This window comes from Heterodontus francisci, chromosome 8 (assembly GCF_036365525.1).
Source record: "Heterodontus francisci isolate sHetFra1 chromosome 8, sHetFra1.hap1, whole genome shotgun sequence".
Lineage (NCBI taxonomy): Eukaryota > Metazoa > Chordata > Chondrichthyes > Heterodontiformes > Heterodontidae > Heterodontus > Heterodontus francisci.
Window position 1 is genome coordinate 79416343 of NC_090378.1, and position 27436 is coordinate 79443778.

At 44.8% G+C, this 27436-nt stretch overlaps 1 protein-coding gene across 1 annotated transcript; it reads left to right on the forward strand.

Annotated features, from left to right (window-relative positions):
* Positions 1 to 27436, forward strand: tor3a (torsin family 3, member A). The gene is made up of 6 exons (XM_068037438.1): positions 1 to 273; positions 3855 to 3977; positions 5039 to 5304; positions 6221 to 6396; positions 22297 to 22421; positions 23025 to 27436. The coding sequence occupies exons 1-6, from the start codon at positions 105 to 107 to the stop codon at positions 23270 to 23272; spliced, it is 1107 nt and encodes a 368-aa protein (XP_067893539.1). The 5' UTR covers positions 1 to 104; the 3' UTR covers positions 23273 to 27436.

Here is a 27436-nt window from a genome sequence, read left to right on the forward strand (position 1 = left end):
TTAATGCAGCTACTGGTACAAAGGGATCTTTCCCTTTTTCTCTCCTTGCCCCTAATCCCTGCAAGCTCAACACTTCTGGTTTAAGAGCATTCTGTTTTTCTCCAATGAATTTCCAATGGCTCTTCCTGTTCTGCGGGTGGTCGCAGGTGGTGAAAGGAAACATATTTCAGGAGCAGCTGGGGACATTTTCAGAGATTTTTCACTTTCTTCCTGGTCAGTTCTGGAATTCAGACTGTGAGACTAAAGAGCTGACAGACATCGCAAAGCAGAACGGTGAGTGAATGAAAAGGTATATGTGTTGAGAATAAAAGATCTGCTAGAAGCGAGTTACAGACAATGGGTTGGATTCGAAAGAGCCCTTGCCGTCAGGATCTGTGACGGGGGGGTGGGGGGTGGGGCGGTCACTGAAGATGGCCCCGGATGAGGCCCACCACGGACCTCAACGTCAGCAGGGCCCGGCCCGATATTGCTGATGGTGGTGAGGCATCATGGCGACCCCCTACCACTGGGCGACGAGGCCTCAATTTAAATATTTAAATACATTAAAACACCTGCATTAATTACTCCCCCGTCACCTGCTGTGCCGCTGTGATCTTCAACCGGGCGACCGGCCCTGCCACGCCTTCGGATCCCCATCTGGGGAAACGAGGCGCAACACTGGTAGGGAGGGAGGAGGAGGTAAGTTTCTCAGTGCGGGGGTGGGGTGGTTGTTGGGGGGACAGGGATAAATTAACATCATGGGTGAAGGTGATAGTGGGAAGGGTTATAGTTTAAAGTTTGTGCAGTTGGGGTGGGGAAGGTCAGATGGTGTTTTGGGGGGGTTGGAGAAAGGGCAAATAATGAATTTAATTGCTATTGAGGGGGTGGGAGAGGGGCAAAAGAGTTGTATTTAATTTCATATACTCTTTCTTTAAATATTTAAATATGCCAGTAGGGCTAACAGCCCTTTAAAAATGGGGTCAGCACCTGTGCACAGGCAGCTGACACCATTGCAGGGGACAGACAGTCCGCCACCTCCACCTCATGGGTAGGGGTGGGGGTGTTTGGCCCGTCCTGTCTATTTAAGTGAGCTGCCACGCTTGGAATCGTGGCGGCTCTTTGGCGTGCGGCCTGCATGGGCAGGCCGGCACATTTTTTCATCCAGTGGCGAGCTTATAGAATTCAGCCCTATGATTCCATCAAGGTCAGGTGGTTTAGCTGGAGAATAAAATAATGAATATCTGGGAGTGAATTACAGGCTGCATTCAAATCACATGATTCCCAGGAGTTATTTTAAGATTTCAATTTGATTAAATGGCTTAGACAGAGGACAAGGGATGCCTGGAAAGCAAGTCAAGTTACAGGGTTCCAATGCAGTGAAACAACAAAAGTGGAGCTGCATCAGTTTATATCAAAATGCCTGGGAATGACTCCAGGGCCTGTTTATAACAGACTGGAAACTATAAAGATCATGGGATGGTTAGTCCATTTTTTTCTATCCATTTTCTTGCTAACACTGAGTGCTCAATACCATCTTGATGAACATGATTGTCATTACTGTAAGTTCATCAAGATATGATTGACTGTGATTACCAGAAGTGTCTGAATCCAAATCCCACACTAGGAGCTGAATGTTCAGCCAGACTGACACCCCAGTACAATACTGAAAGTGCACTGCATTGTCAGAGGTATCGTCCTTCAGATGGGAAATTAAACCAATGTTTTGTCCACCTTTTCAGGCACTATTTATGGAAGAGAAAGACATTATTCTAATCTTCAGGCCAACAGTCCCCTCTCGATCAACAAACACAAAAAAGATTAATTATTCCTACTCTACTTGGCTATTTGAGGGGCATTGATGGTGCAGAATGGCTGCTATATTTACCTTCATAAAACCCACTACACTTCAAAAAGTAATTCATTGTGAAGTGAATTGAGATACATATATGGGAATACATTAGTCCTGTAAATTTCTCAGCCAAAACCTTTCTTCTTGCCATTTATCAACATACATTACAGTGACATCTTTCACTTTATTCTGTCACAAAAATATAATTATGTTCCATTCATCATGACAAAAATGGTATGTAGAACTACTGGAGTATTTACTCCCCTAAATTGTAGCAATTCTGGAATTCTCTCCTAATGCCATTGAGAGTATCACCACACAGTTGCATTCTCCTCCCAAAACACTTCCAGCCCTCTTTATGACCCATTAGATCAAAGGTCCATGGCCAGCTCCAAAGATCCATTTGCTGCAGAGTCTGCAGCAGAAATTCCTGAGGTAACTACAACTTAGGAGGAGGCCATTTGAACAGGTGGTGCTTTTTTGCCTGCAAAGCATTCTTTAAAGTAGTTTAAGGTAGAGTTACGACTTTTGCTGTAACTTGTAGTTAGTTCTGCTGTTAGTACTGCTCATCACTCTAAACATGGGTTCACCTTTCTTTTCTCATTATGAGGAGCAGTGCCTGGGTGTTCATCTGAGTGGCCACCCTCCTCCTGCAAGCTGAGTGCAAGGGTCCGCAATACTCTGGGAAAGCACATGAAGCCGAGGTGTATTTTGATGAGCTTTGCTCTGCCTTCACCAACCTTCTGCTGCCAGTGTAACTTCAACCTTGTCCCCTCCCACAGACTCCCCTATGTGTCTGCCCAGAATTTGGACATAGGATCTTCCACTATGATGGCCCTACCCAGGTGGTATTTCTTTGGTATTGATAGCAGGTCCGTTTTTCCATTAGAGGAAGACTACGTTAGAAGTCGAAAAGTAGCATGGACACGCTACCCATGAGCACATATAGCCCAGTGATGAGAATTGAAGACTAGCAGCAGCATTTATGACAGATGAGCCACAAGAGTGGCCAGTAAGTGTAGTTGGTAGTTGAATGTCTGACATGGTTTCCCTTTGCATGATTGAGTTCTCCTGACACCCATGTGTTGAGAGGGAAAGCATACAAAAGGTCAGGTGGTGAGTGAAGGCTCCAGCAGTGGTAAAAGACATGTGTTGGCATGATCACCTTGACAGTCACTCCTGTGAGGCCAATGAAACTTTTTCCACTCTATGTGGCAGTCGTGAAGGTGCTGAAGGTTGCACTGGCCTCTTGCTACCTTTCTCTACATAGCCTGCATCGTGGGGTTTCCTGCTCTTAGTGCCATGAGATGGTTCCTCTTTCTATAAACTTCTGTCAACGGAACCATCACCGATAGAGCTGAAAGCCTTGGTGCTACTCTCAGAGCAATCTTGCTGCAAATGGAAGCTTTCCCCTTTAAATTGCTGCAACCTTTTAAAGGCAGCACCAGAACTGTATTTCCTCCCTTCCAAAGTTGGTGAGCCCAGCAAGGGCATTTTTCTGGCTTTCAAATCTCCCTTTATAGCTAACGGTGGTTATGGGAGAAAAAAATGGTGTTACTAGCAGTCTGACATTGGCGAGTGTTGGGACGATCTCACTGCAAATCCACCAACAGCAGGAATGTTCAGGCTCATGAGTATAGTGTGGTGTCATAATATAGCTAGTGTAACAATGCAGAACATCACAATAAAGACGTGCAAGCAGACTGCACCCTCTCATTCAACATGAACCTGTGGGATATTTTCCTATCTGAGTCACTATGAAACTGGAGCTGGGACAGCATCAGGAATGTGGGTCTCTGCCCCTGTGCAGGTGATAGATTCTCTGGAGAATCTGGGATCAACTGAAATGTGCAGAATACTCACTGTATGAAACAACCACCTCAAACAGTACTGCAGCATAGCCAAGCAAGTTTGTTATTTTGGTGAATTTAACAAGTGTTTTTTAAAATAAAGAGGCTTGTAAGAGACTCAATCAAAAAATACTCCTCTTTACTGGTATAAAACATTTTTTCTTCTTTGATTTCAGCAAACACTTTGGAGGCATTGTCTTTTTTAATCCAGGATGGTTACCAGGAAATAATAAACTGGTACTGCAGTGTACATGAGTGCTGTGAGTCAGGAGACTGCCGGATAATTAACAACATCACAGGTTTGTAAATAAGAATTGACCTGTACAGTGTTAGGGGCATGGAGGAGACAGTCAATGTACCTGAGTCGTACCCTATTAATTTCAAGCAGTATTTGCCATCCTTCAGCTGTACGAGCACAGGCTCTGTGTCTGTTGTGTTTTATGAAATTTAGTTCCTTTACTTTACCTTTGAGAACATGTTCTGTCCTGTGGTTGACACACAGCAGTTTCTTGTAAACAACTGGCACTGTGCCCACTAGTACTGATGACAGGCTAAGATATTCACATCAACTGTGTTGAAAAGGGCTAGGTGGCCAAGCATAATGGTGCCCAGCAGTTATTCTCACAATATATTCTGAAGGTACCATTGAGGTCCCACCTCTCCTTCAACTGTGGACCTCAACAGACTCACTGCTCCATGTGCCTCTGGGCTGTTGTTAATAAGCTGCTTGACTGTGGAGTGTTGATTGAACTGGGAGGTCCTGTGGTTTGCCACCCCTTTTCTAGCTGTCCAACAAAAGGTGGTGAGGGAATACTCTTCGGAGGGAGGTCTATCCCACCTTTTATACCATTGAAGTGCCCCTGAGAAATTTTAGGAACAGCAATAAGTCATGAGGTTCAACAAATCTGCTCTGTTCCTTTCTCTTACATAAACCCTGCCTTTATCAAATTAGAACCAGTTAAAGGAACTATGGATCCTAAAATTTTCTTCCCCTCTTTTATGCACAACTTTGCAACTGCCCAAAGTAGCAAGACTAAAAGTGGGAGCTCGCTGTGTGGGCAGTTGCAGGGAAAAACCCATAACTTCACACTGATTGACGGTATGATCGGCCTGCTCTGCATGCTGCCAGTAGTCACAGGTGGATACACATTAATTCCTTTAGGAATGCAGTGTTGGAAGAGCGTGTTGCAGATGCCACTTTTGAAGTTTAAGAGGCTGTGCAGCATCCAACAAATAGGTGCTACAGAGCATAATTCCACCTCCATAATATTCCATTCAGACAAAGAAGTTGTGAACAGAATTTTTTCTAAGGGACGAATGGAAAGGTGCAATAAGATTTGGTTTTGTGTTTTCTAAACAGGGCTTGACCACGACCTGAGCAAAAAGTTGCATGGGCAGCACCTGGCCAAGGAAGTTGTGGTGAAAGCAGTGAAAGGTTTCTTAGCAACCAAAAACCCAGAGAAAGCACTGGCACTTTCCTTCCATGGTTGGTCTGGTACTGGCAAGAATTTTGTGGCCAAAATGATAGCGGACAACTTGTACCGAGATGGGCTGAGAAGCGAGTGTGTGCATTTCTACATCGCTCCCTTCCATTTTCCACATGCCGACATGGTTGACATTTACAAGGTAAACAGAGTTAAATGGAACAAATGGATATCCAACACACTTAACCATATGTTGTATGTCAATTTATCAGCCCAATGTCACTCAAATCTGCCAGCCAAAAACAGATGCTTGTTCAATATAATTGATAGAGCACAATTGCAACTGAGGGAAGTGAAGGCATGAATATTGAGCATGAGGGAAAGAGGGAGAAGTATGGGAAAACCTTGAAAAAGGGAAGTGGAGATTAAAAATAACCATTTTTCTGTTTCTGTTAGAAGGTATTGAGCAGTGGGGAATACTTGTATTCAAAGATGACATCTATTATATTTATACATTTCTAAACAGGTCCAGTGGGTTTAGTTACAAAAATGTATTTGGTAAAAGTGAGCTTTGGTCCCCCAAACTTACCAAAAAGTGTATCTATCAGTCTGCAATGGTACATGTGGGAAACCTCACTAAGGCCAAATGTATGCCTTTTTGAGAGAGGAAGAAGGGAAAATTTGACCTAATTGTTGAGCCTTTGAACTATTTCAGTTAGACCTGTGTTTAACAGAGTTAAAAGTCTTTCAACTTTAAAGTAATTTAAAACTATTTTCAAATGTATTATTTAAAACTTTCAAATGTATTATTCAGTGTGAGGGAAGTTTAGCAATGGTCTGCCAATCAGGTGGCTGAGGACTGACTTCTGAGCTGAAGGGTGAGAGTTCAAGTCTTGATGTCGGTCATTCAGAACAATATATTGAGACTATCTTTGCTAGTCTGACATGCTATATTTAGATGGTGTCGATGGCAGTCACATCATTCATACTGTTCCTCTCAGAGTGAGGATACATGAACAGAAAATGGACTGCCATACTGAGAAAGAGGACAGGGGAAGGTATGAACCTGAAATATAAAAAGTTGGGAACCCCCACAATTATTTTGCTCTCTCTTTCAGGCTCAACTCCGGCAATTTATTCTGACAGCTGTACAACAATGCAAACGATCCTTGTTTATATTTGATGAGGCAGAAAAACTGCATCAAGGCCTCATTGATGCCATCAAGCCTTACATTGATCACTATGACCATGTGGATGGGGTGGACTTCAGAAAGTCCATGTTTATCTTCCTAAGGTAATTCAAAGATAAAATAATTATGCAGCTTAATCAGTTCCCAGCCTGAAAAATTGCAGGGCCCAGTACTACCAGTTACAGCTACCATTGGTGCAGAAGCCTTTAAAAAAACACCTTGGAGATGGTTGTTGGCTCATTTGGCAGCAAGAGCACCAATGTCAACATCAGGACTGTCTCGGCTGTCATATAAATGGGCCCAGAAGAGTCTTTCAGATTCCTGATCTAATTGTGCAATGTTGGGTTTCTTTCCTGAAGTGTGTCTGGTAGATCAAGGACTTGGCTCCACAGGAATATCAAGATAAGGATAGATAGTTGGTCAATGCACCAACATATTTATGTGAACTCAAAATTCTACTCACAGGGATAATATACATTCTACTAATGACCACAAAGTCAGTTAATAGCTGCTTTGCACTGGATAAGTTAGCATGTTTTGGCTGTTAAGTCTTGTTATATTTGAAGTTTTGAAGGAGAGGAGGGTTTTTTTTTCCAAACTACATTATGCGATTGCATTTGTAGTTAGTGGAAGGAACCAGTCACACTGTTGTTTATTGGGTTAGCTCAGAGGTCGATGGAGAACCTCTGGGATTCAGCCAATGGTGGATGTAGCATAAATGGATGACTAGACTTCAGAGTTGGCTAGACATGGGGGAAGGTAAGGTTTGTTTTTGAGTTGCAGTGTTATTCAGTGACTCTAGCCAATTCTCTATTTCGTAGTTATTACAGTAAACAAAATCAAACCAATTGAACCCAAAAATTGCACAAAAGTCCAACACCAATCTCTGTACAGCTGACAACCTGACGGCTGAAAGCTGCCAACTCAAATCAAATTTACAATTGATAAATGTTGCGCAAAGATCAAATACTGTAGTTTCAGTGTCACAACCCCATTTAAAAAACTGTAGATGTGGAACTACCCAGATCGATGTTATTGCAGCTGATGCGTGTAGCTCCAGATAACCTCCAAAAGCACCAGGATGTTCAGGCTTTTTTTTTTATATTCGTTTCATGGGATGTGGGCGTCGCTGGCCAGGCCAGCATTTATTGGCCATCCCTAATTGTCCATTGAGAAGATGGTGGTGAGCTGCCTTCTTGAACCACTGCAGTGCATGTACAGTAGGTACACCCACAGTGCTGTTAGGAAGGGAGTTCCAGGATTTGACCCAGTGACAGTGAAGGAATGGCAATATAGTTCCAAGTCAGGATGGTGTGCGGCTTGGAGGGGAACTTGCAGGTGGTGGCGTTCCCATGCATCTACTGCCCTTGTCCTTCTAGGTGGGAGAGGTCGTGGGTGTGGAAGGTACTGCCTGAGTAGCTTTGGTGCATTGCTGCAATGTATCTTGTAGATGGTACACACTGCTGCCACTGTGCGTCGGTGATGGAGGAAGTGAATGTTTGTGAACGGGGTGCTAATCAAACGGGCTGCTTTGTCCTGGAATGGTGTCGATCTTCTTGCAAGTGGAGAGTATTCCATCACACTCCTGACTTGTGCCTTGTAGATGGTGGACAGGCTTTGGGGAGTCAGGAACTGAGTTACAGGATTCCTAGTCTCTGACCTGCTCTTGCAGCTACTGTATTTATATGGCTACTCCAGTTCAGTTTCTGGTCAATGGTAACCCCCAAGATGTTGATAGTGGGGGATTCAGCGATTGTAATGCCATTGAATGTCAAGGGGAGATGTTTAGATTCTCTCTTGTTGGAGATGGTCATTGCCTGGCACTTGTGAGGCGTGAATGTTACTTGCCACTTATCAGCCCAAGCCTGGTTATTGTCCAGGTCTTGCTGCATTTCTACACGGACTGCTCCAGTACCTGAGGAGTCGCGAATGGTGCTGAACATTGTGCAATCATCAGCGAACATCCCCACTTCTGACAGGATTAAGGAAAATCCCAAGGCTTTTTATACATATATAAAGAGCAAGAGGGTAACCAGGGAAAGGGTTGGCCCACTCAAGGACAGAGATGGGAATCTATGTGTGGAGCCAAAGGAAATGGGCGAGGTGCTAAATGAGTACTTTGCATCAGTATTCACCAAAGAGAAGGACTTGGTGGATGATGAGTCGAGGGAAGGGAGTGTAAATAGTCTCAGTCATCTCATTATCAAAAAGGAGGAGGTGTTGGGTGTCTTGCAAAGCATTAAGGTAGATAGGTCCCCAGGGCCTGATGGGATCTACCCTAGAATACTGAGGGAGGCAAGGGAAGAAATTGCTGGGGCCTTGACAGAAATCTTTGCATCCTCATTGGCAACAGGTGAGGTCCCAGAGGACTGGAGACTAGCCAATGTTGTGCCTTTGTTTAAGAAGGGTGGCAAGGATAATCCAGGAAATTATGGGCTGGTGAGCCTTACGTCAGTGGTAGGGAAACTATTAGAGAGGATTATTCGGGACAGGATTTACTCCCATTTGGAAACAAACAAACTTATTAGCGAGAGACAGCATGGTTTTGTGAAGGGGAGGTCGTGTCTTACTAATTTGATTGAGTTTTTTGAGGAAGTGACGAAGGTGATTGATGAGGGAAGGGCAGTGGATGTTATCTATATGGACTTCAGTAAAGCCTTTGACAAGGTCCCGCATGGCAGACTGGTACAAAAGGTGAAGTCACACGGGATCAGAGGTGAGCTGGCAAGATGGATACAGAACTGGCTCGGTCATAGAAGACAGAGGGTATCAGTGGATGGGTGTTTTTCTGAATGGAGGGATGTGATGAGTGGTGTTCCGCAGGGATCAGTGCTGGGACCTTTGCTGTTTGTAGTATATATAAATGATTTGGAGGAAAATGTATCTGGTCTGATTCGTAAGTTTTCGGACGACACAAAGGTTGGTGGAGTTGCGGATAATGATGAGGATTGTCAGAGGATACAGCAGGATATAGATCGGTTGGAGACTTGGGCAGAGAAATGGCAGATGGAGTTTAATCCGGACAAATGTGAGGTAATGCATTTTGGAAGTTCTAATGCAAGTGTGAAGTATACAGTAAATGGCAGAACCCTTAGGAGTATTGACAGGCAGAGAGATCTGGGCGTACAGGTCCACAGGTCACTGAAAGTGGCAACGCAGGTGGATAAGGTAGTCAAGAAGGCATACGGCATGCTTGCCTTCATCAGTCGGGGCATAGAGTATAAAAATTGGCAAGTCATGTTGCAGCTGCACAGAACCTTAGTTAGGCCACACTTAGAATATTGCGTGCAATTCTGGTCACCACAGTACCAGAAGGACGTGGAGGCTTTGGAGAGGGTACAGAGGAGGTTTACCAGGATGTTGCCTGGTCTGGAGGGCATTAGCTATGAGGAGAGGTTGGAAAAACTCGGATTGTTTTCACTGGAACGACGGAGGTGGAGGGGCGACATGATAGAGGTTTACAAAGTTATGAGCGGCATGGACAGAGTGGATAGTCAGAAGCTTTTTCCCAGGGTGGAAGAGTCAGTTACTAGGGGACATAGGTTTAAGGTGCGAGGGGCAAAGTTTAGAGGGGATGTGCGAGGCAAGTTTTTTTACACAGAGGGTGGTGAGTGCCTGGAACTTGCTGCCAGGGGAGGTGGTGGAAGCAGATACGACAGCAACGTTTAAGAGACATCTTGACAAATACATGAATAGGAAGGGAATAGAGGGATATGGGCCCCGGAAGTACAGAAAGTGTTAGTTTAGGCAGGCATCAAGATCGGCGCAGGCTTGGAGGGCCGAATGGCCTGTTCCTGTGCTGTACTGTTCTTTGTTGTTTTTCCTATAATTGAAGGAAGATCATTGATGAAGCAGCTGAAGATGGTTGGGTCTAGGACACTACCCTGAGGAACTCCTGCAGTAATGTCCTGGAGCTCAGATGATTGACCTCCAACAACCACAACCATCTTCCTTTGAACTAGGTATGATTCCAACCTGCAGAGAGTTTTCCCCCTGATTCCCATTGACCTTAGTTTTGCTAGGGCTCCTTGATGCCATACTTGATCAAATGCTGCCTTGATGTCAAGGGCAGTTATTCTTATCTCACCTCAAGTTCAGCTCTTTTGTCCATGTTTGGACCAGGCTGTAATGAGGACAGGTGCTGAGTGGCCCTGGCGAAACCCAAACTGAGCGACACTGAACAGGTTTTTGCTAAGCAAGTGCCGCTTGATAGTACTGTCAATGACACCTTCCAGCACTTTACTGATGATCGAGAGTAGACTGCTGGGGTGGTAATTGACCAGGTTGGATTTGTCCAGCATTTTGTGTATAGGACACACCTGGACAATTTTTCACCATTGCCAGGTGGATGCCAGTGTTGCAGCTGTACTGGAACAGCTTGACTAGGGACACGGCAAGTTCTGGAGCACAGGTCTTCAGTGCTATTGGCAGAATGTTGTCAGGGCCCAGAGCCTTAGCAGTATCCAGTGCCTTCAGTCGTTTCTTGAAATCACATGAAATGAATCAAATTGGCTGAACACGGGCATCTGTGATGCTGGGGACTTGAGGAGGATGTCAAGATGGATCATCTACTCGGCACTTCTGGCTGAAGATTGTTGCAAATGCTTCAGTCTTATCGTTTGCACTGATGTGCTGGGCTCCCCCATCATTGAGGATGGGGATATTTGTGGAGCCACCTCCTCGTGTTAGTTGTTTAATTGCCCCCCACCATTCACGACTGGATGTGGCAGGACTGCAGTGCTTAGATCTGATCCGTTGGTTATGAGATTGCTTAGCTCTGTCTATCACATGCTGCTTACGCTGTTTGGCATGCAAGTAGTCCTGGGTTGCAGCTTCACCAGGTTGACACTTTATTTTGAGGTATGCCTGGTGCTGCTCCTGGCATGCCCTCCTGCACTCTCCATTGAACCACCAGCTTGATGGTAATGGTAGAGTGGGGGATATTCTGTGCCATGACGTTTCAGATTGTGGTTGAGTATAATTATGCTGCTACTGATGGTCCACAACACCTCATGTGTGCCCAGTTTTGCATTGCTAGATCTGTTCAAAATCTAGCCCATTTAGCACAGTGGTAGTGCCACACAACATGATGGAGGGTATCCTCAATGTGAAGACGGGACTTGGTCTCCACAAGGACTGTGCAGCAGTCACTCCTGCCAATACTGTCATGGACAGATGCTTCTGTGGCAGGCAGATTGGTGAGGACGAGGTCAAGTAGGTTTTTCCTTTTGTTGGTTCCCTCACCAGCTGCCGCAGACCCAGTCTCACAGTAATGTCCTTTAGGACTCGGCCAGTAGTGGTGCTACCGAGCCACTCTTGGTGACAGCCATTGAGGTCCCCCACCCAGAGTACATTCTGCGCCCTTGCCACCCTCCATGCTTCCGCCGAGTGGTGTTCAACATGGAGGAGTATTGATTCATTAGCTGAAAGTTGGGGTAGGGGGAGGGGGCGACAGCAGTAGGTGGTAATCAGCAGGTTTCCTTGCCCATGTTTGACCTGATGCCATGTGACTTCATGGGGTCCGGAGTCAATGTTGAAGACTCCCAGGGCAACTCCCTCCCGACTGTATACCTCTGTGCTGCAACCTCTGCTGGGTCAGTCCTGGCAGGGATGGTGATGGTGGTGTCTGGGACATTGTATGATATAATTCAGTGAGTATGAAGATGTCAGGCTGTTGCTCGACGAGTCTGTGGGATAGCTCTCCCAATTTTGGCATAAGCTCCCAGATGTTAGTAAGGAGAACTTTGCAGGGTCAACAGGGCTGGGTTTGTCATTGTAGTTCCAGAGCTAGGCCATTTCAGAAGGCATTTTAAGAATCAACCACTTTGCTGTGGGTTTGGAGTCATATGTAGGCCAGACCAGGTAAGGACAGCAGATTTCCTTCCCTAAAGGACATTAGTGAACCAGATGGTTTGCGACAATCATCATTAGACTAGCTTTTTAATTCCAGATTTTTTTTAAATTAATTGAATTCAAATTTCACTTTCTGCCATGGTGGGATTCAAACCCATGGGTTTCTGGGGTTACTAGTCCAGTGACAATACCACTACACCACCGCCTCATCTGAGGCAATTCTACATTCTTGTTTATCACTCCCTCCTTCCCCCCACCCCCTGTCTTGGTTCATCACAACTTCGTAATTTACCTTTCTTCTCATCCACTCTTCCCAAGCAACCAATGCACGAGAGAAAAAAAGCCCTCCTCAGCTGATGCATTGGTGACATGCTATAATCGGCCTCACAAAAAATTAGGCTGGGTTCCCATTCCTAAATGCCATTCAATGATTTCTATTGGAAAATTTGTGTGTGTGGTATTTGACTCAAGACTGAAACAGGTTGATCAGTGATGCCTCCAGCTGGTTTACATTCACATTCACAACTTGCACTTTTATGGAATGAAACATCTGAGAGCGCTTTACTGGTGTGGCAAGAGGGGAAATCAAAGGAAGAAAATGCGTGAGACTGGAAGGTATCTGAAAACATAGTTCAACGGGTAGCTTTTGAAAAGGCTTCTGAAGCTAGTAGCAGGGCAGACAAATTCAGGAAAAGAGTGCAGAGACATGATGGATGAATATTTGGCCACTACCAATGAAGAGCCCAGGAGGTGTGCACTGGGGAAAGGTGACACAAAGTACAGTTGAGTTGGACAAGTGGAGACTTTCTCCCAGGACATAATATTGGAGAAGATTGCAAAGTTAGAGTGGAGTAAGGCCATAAAAAGAAGTAAAAACAGGGGCATAGAAGCATAGAAAGGATGTACTGGACATGGGGAGTCAATGAGTTAGAGAGGACATGGGAGATGAGTATATGGGATTGGATGTAAGCAGCTAACATGTCCATGAGTTGGAGTCGGCTTATCAATAATGACGTTGCAGAGGCAATTAGGTAGCACAGCGACAATCATGGAGCTAAGAGTGGTGGCAGAGAGGTAGTATTGGACGTCCTCCTTTCTTTGGAGATTCTCCCACCCATTGGCCAAACTCCAGAAAACCAGCATAAGTGGCTTTCCACTGTTTTCCTGGGGTTTCTGCTCTTTTTGCCAAAGTTCCGATGGACAGTCAGATGAATCCCAGCAAAAATACACCCCATTTACTACTGAAGAGAGGCACACAAAAGAGGATGAGGAGAAGGAAAAGCATGAGGCCTTAGAGCACATCACAGGTAATTGCATGAGTAAGAAAGAAGCTTTTTGGAGGAGATATAATAGCTGTCCTGCAGCAGCTCAGACTGGAACCCTTGTAGGGCAGTGTCATGGAAGTGCAACAGAGGATACAAAGTCGAGGAGGACAAAGTCATTGGCCTTATCTATAGACATGGGGACATTGAGGAGACGTAATGCACCATAGTCACAGTTACATTGGAAGTTATTGATGACTTTGACCAGGGCTGTTTTGATGCTGTCAATGTGTTGGAAACTAACTTGAAAGTATTCAAGGAGGAGACTGGGGAATGATGAGAAGGAGACTGAATGAGAGAAATTGGGGTTTGGCAGAGGGAGAGCGAGACAGACAATGGGGTTGGGAGCTCAGGGGAATGCTCAGAACACCATGTGATCAGACCACCAAAAATGTTTTCAACCAGAGTTGGCAACCATGTGCCAAAAAAACTCTCAAAGAGCTCCCGACAACAGAGTCAGACTCCAGTTCTGCTCTCTGCACTCTGCTGGAAACAGGGTTCTGGGACATGCATTAAGCCATGACGGGGTGGGGGGGGGGGGGGGTGAAATCAGTTGCAGCTTTTACTCAATACAATTTCTCCAAGACTCAGTTCATCCAACAACCATTAAGGCCAATTTTATGAGACAATTGTCTTCCTCATAATTATTTCTTGCATGCTGTACTCAGTTATTGCGCCATTTAATGAAGAGGAGTGGGGGGGGGGGGGGGGGAGGGGAGTGGGGGGGAAATTACTGTTCAAGAAACCAGAACTTTCCACATCCCAAAATTGTGTAACTTTATAGGTGTCCCAAGGGCAGCCTGCCAGGTGAATGAGTTTTTATCTTGTCAGGTGAATGAGTTTTTGTCTTGTCAGGTGAAAATCAATTTCCCTCCATTTGGACAAACAGACTTTGGTTAACTTTCTGCCCAATTATTTCCCAAGCACTGCACCTGAATATAAAATACTGACATTGTACAGAAATCTCTGTAATTCATGACCTGAAATGATGGTTTTGAAATGTAAATCTGTACAGATTTAAACAATACAATAGTCAGACACAAGCGGAGACTTTTGGCCATTCAGCACTGCTGTTTTCGATCTTCTTGACCCAGGTTGGACTCTGAACACATTTTCTTTGCTATGTTGCACGGCCTCATTCTGAAGTGACATTGACTGACTGCAATGAGTACAATCCATATTGACTACAAATTATGATAAAAGTTAATTCCCAATCATTTATCCTTCAGTTAGTGTCTTTGGACATTAGTGTTAAGGAACACTATCAACACATAGGTAGGAAGAGAGATGGGGATTTAAGGCAGAAATTCAGGGAGCTAGGGTGGAAGCATAGAGCGAGAACAAACAGAGTTGTTATCTCTGGGTTGTTGCCCGTGCCACGTGATAGCGAAGCGAGGAATAGGGAGAGAGAGGAGTTGAACACGTGGCTGCAGGGATGGTGTAGGAGCGAGGGTTTTGGTTTCCTGGATAATTGGGGCTCTTTCTGGGGTAGGTGGGACCTCTACAAACAGGATGGTCTTCACCTGAACCAGAGGGGTACCAATATCCTGGGGGGGAGATTTGCTAGTGCTCTTCGGGGGGGTTTAAACTAATTCAGCAGGGGAATGGGAACCTAAATTGTAGTTCCAGTGTACAGGATGTTGAGAGTAGTGAGGTCAGGGATAAGGTTACAAGGACGCAAGAGGGCACTGGCAAGCAAGAGCTTGGTTTAAAGTGTGTCTACTTCAACGCCAGGAGCATCCGGAATAAGGTGGGTGAGCTTGCAGCATGGGTTGGTACCTGGGATCTCGATGTTGTGGCCATTTCGGAGACATGGGTAGAGCAGGGGCAGGAATGGATGTTGCAGGTTCCGGGATTTAGATGTTTCAGTAAGAACAGAGAAGATGGTAAAAGAGGGGGGGTGTGGCATTGTTAATCAAGGAGAGTATTACAGCGGCAGAAAGGACGTTTGAGGACTCGTCTACTGAGGTAGTATGGGCCGAGGTTAGAAACAGGAGAGGAGAGGTCACCCTGTTGGGAGTCTTCTATAGACCTCTGAATAGTTCCAGAGATGTAGAGGAAAGGATAGCGAAGATGATTCTCGACAGGAGCGAGAGTAACAGGGTAGTTGTTATGGGGGATTTTAACTTTCCAAATATTGACTGGAAATACGATAGTTCGAGTACTTTAGATGGGTCAGTTTTTGTCCAGTGTGTGCAGGAGGGTTTTCTGACACAGTATGTAGACAGGCCAACCAGGGGCGATGCCACATTGGATTTGGTACTGGGTAATGAACCCGGCCAGGTGTTAGATTTAGATGTAGGTGAGCACTTTGGTGATAGTGATCACAATTTGGTTAGGTTTACCTTAGCGATGGGCAGGGACAGGTATATACCGCAGGGCAAGATTTATAGCTGGGGGAAAGGAAATTATGATGCGATTAGGCAAGATTTAGGATGCGTAGGATGGGGAAGGAAACTGCAGGGGATGGGCACAATCGAAATGTGGAGCTTATTCAAGGAGCAGCTACTGCGTGTCCTTGATAAGTATGTACCTGTCCGGCAGGGAGGAAGTTGTCGAGCGAAGGAGCCGTTGTTTACTAAAGAAGTTGAAGCGCTTGTCAAGAGGAAGAAGAAGGCTTATGTTAGGATGAGACGTGAAGGCTCAGTTAGGGCGCTTGAGAGTTACAAGCTAGCCAGGAAGGATGTAAAGGGAGAGCTAAGAAGAGCAAGGAGAGGACACGAGAAGTCATTGGCGGATAGGATCAAGGAAAACCCTAAGGCTTTCTATAGGTATATCAGGAATAAAAGAATGACTAGAGTTAGATTAGGGCCAATCAAGGATAGTAGTGGGATGTTGTGTGTGGAATCAGAGGAGATAGGGGAAGCGTTAAATGAATATTTTTTGTCAGTATTTACAGTAGAGAAAGAAAATGTTGTCGAGGAGAATACTGAGATTCAGACTATTAGGCTAGATGGGATTGAGTTTCACAAGGAGGAGGTGTTAGCAATTTTGGAAAGTGTGAAAATAGATAAGTTCCCTGGGCCAGATGGGATTTATCCTAGGATTCTCTGGGAAGCCAGGGAGGAGATTGCAGAGCCTTTGTCCTTGATCTTTATGTCATCATTGTCGACAGCAAAAGTGCCGGAAGACTGCATGATAGCAAATATTGTCCCCTTGTTCAAGAAGGGGAGTAGAGACAGCCCTGGTAGTTATAGACCTGTGAGCCTTACTTCGGTTGTGGGTAAAATGTTGGAAAAGGTTATAAGAGACAGGATTTATAATCATCTTGAAAAGAATAAGTTCATTAGCGATAGTCAGCACGGTTTTGTGAAGGGTAGGTCGTGCCTCACAAACCTTATTGAGTTTTTCGAGAAGGTGACCAAACAGGTGGATGAGGGTAAAGCAGTGGATGTGGTGTATATGGATTTCAGTAAGGCGTTTGATAAGGTTCCCCACGGTAGGCTATTGCAGAAAATACGGAAGTATGGGGTTGAAGGTGACTTAGAGCTTTGGATCAGAAATTGGCTAGCTGAAAGAAGACAGAGGGTGGTGGTTGATGGCAAATGTTCATCCTGGAGTTTAGTTACTAGTGGTGTACCGCAAGGATCTGTTTTGGGGCCACTGCTGTTTGTCATTTTTATAAATTACCTGGAAGAGGGTGTAGAAGGGTGGGTTAGTAAATTTGCGGATGACACGAAGGTCGGTGGAGTTGTGGATAGTGCCGAAGGATGTTGTAGGTTACAGAGGGACATAGATAGGCTGCAGAGCTGGGCTGAGAGATGGCAAATGGAGTTTAATGCGGAAAAGTGTGAGGTGATTCACTTTGGAAGGAGTAACAGGAATGCAAAGTACTGGGCTAATGGGAAGATTCTTGGTAGTGTAGATGAACAGAGAGATTTTGGTGTCCAGGTACATAAATCCCTGAAGGTTGCTACCCAGGTTAATAGGGCTGTTAAGAAGGCATATGGTGTGTTAGCTTTTATTAGTAGGGGGATCGAGTTTCGGAGCCACGAGGTCATGCTGCAGCTGTACAAAACTCTGGTGAGGCCGTACCTGGAGTATTGCGTGCAGTTCTGGTCACCGCATTATAGGAAGGATGTGGAAGCTTTGGAAAGGGTGCAGAGGAGATTTACTAGGATGTTGCCTGGTATGGAGGGAAGGTCTTACGAGGAAAGGCTGAGGGACTTGAGGTTGTTTTCGCTGGAGAGAAGGAGGAGGAGAGGTGACTTAATAGAGACATATAAGATAATCAAAGGGTTAGATAGGGTGGATAGTGAGAGTCTTTTTCCTCGGATGGTGATGGCAAACACGAGGGGACATAGCTTTAAGTTGAGGGGTGATAAATATAGGACAGATGTTAGAGGTAGTTTCTTTACTCAGAGAGTAGTAGGGGCGTGGAACGCCCTGCCTGCACCAGTAGTGGACTCGCCAACTTTAAGGGCATTTAAGTGGTCATTGGATAGACATATGGATGAAAATGGAATAGTGTAGGTTAGATGGTTTCACAGGTCGGCGCAACATCGAGGGCCGAAGGGCCTGTACTGCGCTCTAATGTTCTAATTAAAAACACCAGCATTGACTGCTTGAGCAGAAAACAAGTCAAAAGTGAAATTAAGTCATTCTCTTATGTTTAATAATTTACATCATGGAGTGATGGCGTAGTGGCATTGGCACTGGACTAGTAACACAGGGTATTGACCTGGGGACAAGGGTTCAAATTCCACCACAGCAGAAGGTGGAATTTGAATTCAATTAATAAATCTGGAATTAAAAAGCTAGTCTAATGATGGCCATGAAACCAATGTCAATTGTTGGAAAAACCCATCTGGTTCACTAATGTCCTTTAGGGAAGGAAATCTGTTGTCCTTACCTGGTCTGGCCTACATGTGATTCCAGACCCACAGCAATGTGGTTGACTCTTACATGCCCTCTGAAATGGCCTAGCAAGCCGCTCAGTTGTATCTAACTGCTACAAAGTCAATAAAAAGGAATGAAACTGGATGGACCACCTGACATCGACCTAGGCACCGGAAACGACAACGGCAAACCCAATCCTGTCGACCCAGCAAAGTCCTCCTTACTAACATCTGGTGGCTTGTACCAAAGTTAGGAGAGCTGTCCCACCGACTGGTCAAGCAACAGCCTGACATAGTCATACCTGACAATGTCCCAGACACTGCCATTGCTATCCCCGGGTATGTCCTGTCCCACTGGCAGGACAGACCCAGCAGAGGTGGCGGCACAGTGGTATACAGTAGGGAGGGAGTTGGCCTGGGAGTCCTCAACATCGACTCTGGACCCCATGAAGTCTCATGGCATGTCAAACATGGGCAAGGAAACCTCCTGCTGATTACTACCTACCACCCTCCCTCAGCTGATAAGTCAATACTCCTCGATGTTGAACAGCACTTGGAGGAAACACTGAGGGTGGCAAGGGCACAGAATGTACTCTGGGTGGGGGACTTCAATGTCTATCACCAAGAGTGGCTCGGTAGCACCACTACTGACCGAGCTGGCTGAGTCCTAAAAGACGTATGTGCTAGACTGGGTATGCAGCAGGTGGTGAGGGAACCAAAAGGGGAAAACATACTTGACCTTGTCCTCAACAATCTGCCTGCCGCAGCTGCATCTGTCCAGGACAGTATTGGTAGGAGTGACCACCGCACAGTCGTTGTGGTGACGAAGTCCCGCCTTCACATTGAGGATACCCTCCTTCGTGTTGTGTGGCACTACCACCGTGCTAAATGGGATAGATTTCGAACAGATCAAGCAGTGCAAAACTGGGCATCCATGAGGCGCTCTGGGCCATCAGCAGCAGCAGAATTGTACTCAACCACATCCCCCACTCTATCATTGCCATCAAGCCGGGAGACCAACCCTGGTTCAATGAAGAGTGCAGGAGGGCATGCCAGGAGCAGCACCAGGCATACCTCAAAATGAGGTGTCAACCTGGTGAAGCAACAACCCAGGACTACTTGCATGCCAAACTGCGTAAGCAGCATGCAATAGACAGAGCTAAGCGATCCCATAACCAACGGATCAGATCTAAGCTCTGCAGTCCTGCCACGTGAATGGTGGTGGACAATTAAACAACTAACTGGAGGAGGTGGCTCCACAAATATCCCCATCCTCAATGATGGGGGAGTCCAGCACATCAGTGCGAAAGAGATGGCTGAAGCATTTGCAACAATCTTCAGCCAGAAGTGCCGAGTTGATGATCCATCTTGGCCTCCTCCTGAAGTCCCTAGCATCACAGATGCCAGACTTCAGCCAATTCGATTCATTCCGCGTGATATCAAGAAACGACTGAAGGCACTGGATACTGTAAAGTCTATGGGCCCTGACAATATTCCGGCAATAGCATTGAAGATCTGTGCTCCAGAACTTGCCGCGCCCCTCGCCAAGCTGTTCCAATACAGCTGCAAAACTGGCATCTACCCTGCAACGTGGAAAATTGCCCAGATATCTCCTGTACACAAAATGCAGGACAAGCCCAACCCGGCCAATTACTGCCCCATCAGTCTACTCTCAATCATCAGTAAAGTGATGGAAGGTGTCGTCAACAGTGCCATCAAGTGGCACTTGCTTAGCAATAATCTGCTCAGTGACGCTCAGTTTGGGTTCCACCAGGGCCACTCAGCTCCTGACCTCATTACAGCCTTGGTTCAAACATGGACAAAAGAGCTGAACTCAAGAGGCGAGGTGAGAGTGACTGCCCTTGACATCAAGGCAGCATTTGACTGAGTTTGGCATCAAGGAGCCCTGACAAAACTAAGGTCAATGGGAATCAGGGGGAAAACCCTCCGCTGGCTGGAGTCATACCTAGCGCAAAGGAAGATGGTTGTGGTTGTTGGAAGTCAATCATCTGAGTTGCAGGACATCACTGCAGGTGTTCCTCAGGGTAGTGTCCTCGGCCCAACCATCTTCAGCTGCTTCATCATTGACCTTCCTTCAATCATAAGGTCAGAAGTGGGGACGTTCGCTGATGATTGTACAATCTTCAGCACCATTCGTGACTCCTCAGATACTGAAGCAGTCCGTGTAGAAATGCAGCAACATGTGGACAATATCCAGGCTTGGGCTGATAAGTGGCAAGTATCATTCGCGCCACACAAGTGCCAGGCAATGACCATCTCCAACAACAGAGAATCTAACCATCTCCCCTTGACATTCAATGGCATTACCATCACTGAATCCCCCACTATCAACATCCTAGGGGTTACCATTGACCAGAAACTGAACTGGAGTAGCTATATAAATACCATATCTACAAGAGCAGGTTATAGGCTAATAGGCTAGGAATCCTGTGGCAAGTAACTCACCTCCTGACTCCCCAAAGCCTGTCCATCATCTACAAGGCACAAGTCAGGAGTGTGATGGAATACTCTCCACTTGCCTGGATGGGTGCAGCTCCAACACTCAAGAAGCCCGATACCATCCAGGACAAAGCAGCCCGCTTGATTGGCACCCCATCTACAAACATTCACTCCCTCCACCACGGGCGCAGAGTGGCAGCAGTGTGTACCATCTACAAGATGCACTGCAGCAATGCACCAAGGCTCCTTAAACAGCACCTTCCAGACCTGCGACCTCTGCCAACTAGAAGGACAAGGGCAGCAAATGCATGGGAACACCACCACCTGCAAGTTCCCCTCCAAGTCACACACTATCCTGACTTGGAACTATATCGCCGTTCCTTCACTGTCGTTGGGTCAAAATCCTGGAACTCCCTTCCTGACAGCACTGTAGGTGTACCTACCTCACATGCACTGCAGTGGTCCAAGAAGGAAGCTCACCACCACCTTCTCAAGGGCAATTAGGGATGGGCAATAAATGCTGGCCTGGCCAGCGATGCCCACATCTCATGAATGAATAATAAAAAAAAGATTACAGTATAGTGATCTAAATTAGGGCTCAGATGAATGTTCAAATGGCTTGAGATTCTTTCTTTAAATATATGATCTTTGAACTCATAAGAAAAGAAACAGTAGCAGGAACAGACCATAGGGCTCTTAGAGCCTGCTCCGCCATTCAATATGATCATAGCTGATCTCCTGTCTCAACTCCACTTTCCCACCTGCTCCCCATATCCCAAGATTCCCCTAGAAACCAAAGATCTATTGACCTCAAAGGTAAATATACTCAACAATGGAGCATCCACAACCCTTTGAGGTAGAAAATTCTGAAGATTCACAACCTTCTGAATGAAGAAATTTCTCCTCCTTTCAGTCCTAAATGATCTACCCCTTATCCTGAGACTTTGCCCCCCCATGTTCTAGATTCCCCAGCCAGGGGAAACAACCTCTCGGTGTCTACCCTGTCAACCCACTCTGAATCCTGTATGTTTCAATGTGATCACCTCTCATTCTTCTAAACCCGAGAGTATAGGCCCAATTTACTCAGCCTCTCATCATAGGACAACCCTCCCATTCCAGGAATCACCCTCTCATCCCAGGAACCAATCTAGTGAACCTTCGCTGCACCGCCTCCAAGATAAATGTAGCCTTCCTTAGATATGGAATCCAAAACTGTGCACAATACTCCAGGTGTGGTCGCACTAAAGCCTTAAAAAATTGGAGCAAGACTTCCATATACTTGTACTCCAATCCCCTTCACAACATTCTTGTCTCAGACATTCCCAGGTATCCTGTATTCGATTTAAAGCCAACTGTAAAATCTGTGTGGAGAAACATTAACTGTGATACTTGCAGTCGGATTCAACAACTCAGCCACTGGGCTGTTAACTTGTTAATGACAATGTACAAACAATACAAAATCCTGATACCAGCTTCCTGCACCACTCTGTTATCACATGTTAATGATGTTCAAACATCCTCTGCTTTATAGTAATATAGGAGGAAATTCCATAAACAGGGTGACACTGGAATTTTGGCGAGCTGGACAAAATAGAGAGGAGATCACGATGGAAGATTTGGAACACCGGATCCAAAGAGAAGCCACAACCTCAAAAGGTAAATTATATTGGGATAGAATTGGAGTGAATGAAAAAGCAATAGGACAGGGGAGCAAGTTGAGAGATTCTGGAGAATGGGCAATGGTGACAATACTGGACCTGGGAAGGTGATGGAACCCTGTCGGGCATGCCAAGAGAATTGGGCAGTTAGAGCAACAATAGGTAACTGGGCAAAAAAGCATTTTAAGGAATCGGGTTGTGAGTGGAAGTGTAGCAGTGATTGAAAGGGTGCCTGCACTGACAATCAAGATGGTTTAACTCCTACATCCAGAGTCAACTCAATGGCAGCAACAAATACAAGTGGTAAACAGCCACCAGAAACAGATTGATTCTGGTCAGTACCATATCCGCCAGCAAAACATTAAGGTTGCTGGTCTGTCGGGATCTTACCCTGGTGTCAGGGAAGGTCAGAATTAGAATGTAAAGTCATGAATGTTACTTTGGAACTGATGTATGTATCCATTCCAATCCATCCCACAGTGTAAGTGGAATAAATTTAGAATACCAACAGCTCTGTTAATAAAGCATTAAAAAGTCACTAATGAGGCAAATGATTAGGAAGAACCAAGTATTCATAACCTTTCTTGTATACGGTTTCCAGGGGGATTTGCACATAGTGGCCTTGTGACTGAGAACCTCATTGACTTCTTCATTCCTTTCTTACCTCTGGAGTACAAGCATGTTAAGTTGTGTGTGCGTGATGCTCTTCGTTCCAGAGGAATCAAGTACAAGGTGGACATCCTAGATGAAGTAGCTAAGGGAATGCTGTATATTCCAAAGGAGGAAAAGCTCTTCTCTGCACAGGGCTGCAAATCGGTCTCACAACGGGTCAATTTCTTTCTGCCTTGAAGCTTTAAGGAGTTCAAGAAACAACTAATGAGAACACGGTGAAGTATTTCTATGGAACATGAAGCCCAAAAATAAATTGTCCAACACTTAACAGAAGCCATGGCTTTATTTCTCTTGAGGACCAGAACAGAAATCTGGCTCAAGGAACAGAAAATAAAGGTGCCCTTTAACTCAATTCAAGGACAAGGAGAATTGTATTCTGGTTAGCTGAGTCTTGACCATTGTGTGTGTGTGTATTAATGTTACAATCTGTTCTTTCCAATTTTCTCAGTGTGAATAGGGTAGGTTGGTGCTGTGAATTCACTGGTGTGTCAGCCTGGATTCTTTAGTGAGTGAAAACCTAGTGGAAGCATTATGCCATTCGCACCTTTATTATTTATGGAACTTTTCCTTGATGCAGAACCTTCTAAGCACTAGTCCATATGCTTTCCCATCAGCAAGGCCCAGCATTGGCAGTCACTCAAATTCTCAAAATGAAGGTGAACTTGAACATTACCCTGTCTTGCCTCACATAATTTTACTTTTCCCTCTACTTCAGGCAGAGAGGAAAATATTAGTGTTGCCTACCTTACCCAATGGAAACCTGAAATAGGAATTCATAGTGACCATGGCTGCTTGGCCTGGCAATGAAAGGAAGCAGCAGTGAGAAGATGGTGCAGTGACATAGAAAAAAATATTTTGTAATAATTTTAACTATATCTTACAGTTGTGTTTGAGTATAAAATATTTTCTGACATGTGAATTTTAAGTGCAATACCATTGGGATATTGTTCGTGCTTCAGGTGTGATTGTGCATTCAAAATATTTGAAGGCACCTTTGTGTTATAACATGTTCAGATTTGCTAAATGGTGTATATAGAAACTTCTGAAAAAAAAATCAGATCTTTGGTATCTGATTTTCAAAGATAAATGTCCATGTTACATCTTCCTTCCGTGTCTTACAATGACAGACATCCTCTGCGACTGTAACCATGCTTCATCCTGTCCCTCCTCAACCTCTCTGCAGCATTTGATAATGGGATCCACATTAGCCTCCTCCATTGTTCATTTATGAGGCACTGCTTTCATAAGCTTCAATCCTACCTGTGCAAATGCATCTGGCATCTCTCCAGAAGTGGTTTAACTTCGACATATTACCCCTTGTTCTCCTTTCAGGTGTTTGATAATGAGACTAATCCTACTCCTCAACCCCTTTGCGCCATCTGATTGTTTGTCCAACAAGTCCAGTTGAACATCAGGATGACTGAAACCACCATCGCTGGTTCTTGTCCTAAATTTCACTCCCAAAACCACTGATTGCATCCGTCGCCCCAGGTTGAGCAAAACTCTCTGAAACCTTAGCACATCTTTCTCAACTCATAGCTGAGTTTCAAGACTGTTTATTTCCACCTCCACAATCTGCCTGTCTTCATTGATACCTCAGACTCACTTACACTTGATTTTTCCAATGTCCTCCTTGCTGACTTCCCATGCTCCATTATCCATAAACTTTAACTTGTCAAAAGTTCAGTTATCTCGATCCCACAATAAATCCCGAAAATTCATTATCCCCTTTCCCTACTGCACTTTGGCTCCGGTTCCTTTGCCTTCTGTGATCTGCGAATGCGGAATGAAGCTAATGGCATCAGTCTGTGTCAATGCAATGGAGACTACCTCCAAGGGATAGAAACATAGAAAAATAGGAGGAGTAGTAGGCCATTTGGCCCTTCGAGCCTGCACCACCATTTAATACAATCATCCTCCAAACTCAGCACCCAATCTCTCCTCATACGTCAGTCCTGCCAGCCCAGGGATCAGTCTGGTGAACCTTCGCTGCATTCCCTCCATAGCAAGAACATCCTTCCTGAGATAAGGAGGCCAAAACTGCACATAATATTCCAAATGTGGTCTCACCAAGGCCTTGTATAATTGAAGCAAGACATCCTTGCTCGTGTACTTGAATCCTCTCGCTGTGAAGGCCAACATACCATTTGCTTTCTTAACTGCCTGCTGCACCTGCATGCTTACTTTCAGTGACTGGTGCACAAGGACACCCAGGTCTCGCTGCACCTCCCCCTTTCCCAATCTATCGCCATTCAGATAATAATCTGCCTTTCTGTTTTTGCCACCAAAGTGGACATCCTCACATTTATCCACATTATACTGCATCTGCCATGTATTTGCCCACTCACTCAACCTGTCCAAATCACACTGGAGCTTCTCTGCATCCTCCTCACAGCTCCCACTCTCACCTAGCTTTGTGTCGTCTGCAAACTTGGATATATTACATTTAATTCCCTCATCTAAATCATTAATATATATTGTGAATAGCTGGGGTCCTAGCATTGATCCCTGCGGTACCCCATTAGTCACTGCCTGCAACTCGGAAAAAGACCGTTTATTCCTACTCTTTGTTTCCTGTCTGCCAACCAGTTCTCTATTCATGTCAGTACCTTTCCCCCAATCCCATGTGCTTTAATTTTGCACGCTAACCTCCTATGTGGGACCTTATTGAAAGCCTTCTGAAAGTCCAAATACACCACATCCACTCGTTCTCCCTTATCTATTCTACAGTTACATCCTCAAAAAATTCCAATAGATTTGTCAAGCATGATTTCCCTTTCATAAATCCATGTTGACTTTGTCCGATCCTGTCATTGTTTTCCGAGTGCTCAGCTATTACATCTTTTATAATAGACTCTAGCATTTTCCCCACTACTGATGTCAGGTTAACCGGTCTATAATTCCCTCTTTTCTCTGTACCTCCTTTTTTAAATAGTGGGGTTACATTAGCTACCCTCCAATCCATTGGAACTGTTCCAGAGTCTATAGAATTTTGAAAAATAACCAGTCATGCATCCACTACTTCCATGGCCACTTCCATAAGTACTCCGGGATGTAGATTATCAGGCCCGGGGGATGTATAGGCCCACAATCCCATCAATTTCCCTACTAATATTGATTTCATACAGTACCTCCTTCTCACTGGACCCTATGTTCCCCAACATTTCTGGGAGGTAATTTGTGTCCTCCTTTGTGAAGACAGAACCAAAATATGTATTTAATTGCTCTGCCATTTTTGTTCCCCATTAAAAATTCCCCCGTTTCTGATTGTAAGGCACCCACATTTGTCTTCACTAATATTTTTCACTTCACCTATCTATAGAAGCTTTTACAGTCAGCTTTTATGTTCTCTGCAAGCTTACTCTCATACTCTATTTTCCCCTTCTTAATCAAGCCCTTTGTTCTCCTTTGCTGAATTCTAAACTGCTCCCAATCCTCAGGTTTGCTGCTTGTTCTGGCCATTTTATATTTCTCCTCCTTGGATCTAATACTATCCCTAATTTCTTTCTAAGCCATGGTTGAGCCACCCTTCCTGTTTTATTTTTGTGCCAGACAGGAATGAACAATTGTTGTAATTCATCTATGCGATCTTTAAATGCTATCCATTGCCTATCCACGGTCAACCCTTTAAGTAACGTTCCCCAATCTATTCCGAAGAAGGGTCACTGACCCGAAACGTTAACTCTGCTTCTCTTTCCACAGATGCTGCCAGACCTGCTGAGTGAATCCAGCATTTCTTGTTTTTGTTCCCCAATCTATCATAGCCAACTTGCGCCTCGTACCTTCATAATTTCTTGTACTGTTTACATTTCACAGTGCAGGCACTATTACAACCATCTGCTCAAATCCCACCTTCTGGTAGCTTTACAAAAAAAATGATTGGATTAGGTTATAAGTATGCAAAGAGCTGATTCTGTATTGTTTATGATGCACAATATGCCCATACTATGCATCAGTCTCTGAAACTTTTGTTTTTTAAAATAAAGTAGAACACTTAAACAAAAGGTTATTGTGGTTTTGAATTTTCTAGCATACTGGAAAGTCCAGCTCTTCTGTGAGATTGGATGACAATGTAAAAAAACAAAATAGCAAAACAGCTTCAGCCTTTTCTCTAGTACTACAAAATAATATTTAAATAATTTTTGTTAAAAACCAATTATAATAAATAGGATGTGTGATACAGTCGAGGTCTCCACTTGTGAAACACCCATAACTCATGCAGGTTTCTGGTGAGTTTCCAAATCAACTTCACTGAACAATGTCCATTTCTATAATGCTGCTGAAGGGTAGAGATATCCCAGATTGCTTTACAGGACAGTGAACACAGAGCGGGGAGCAGTT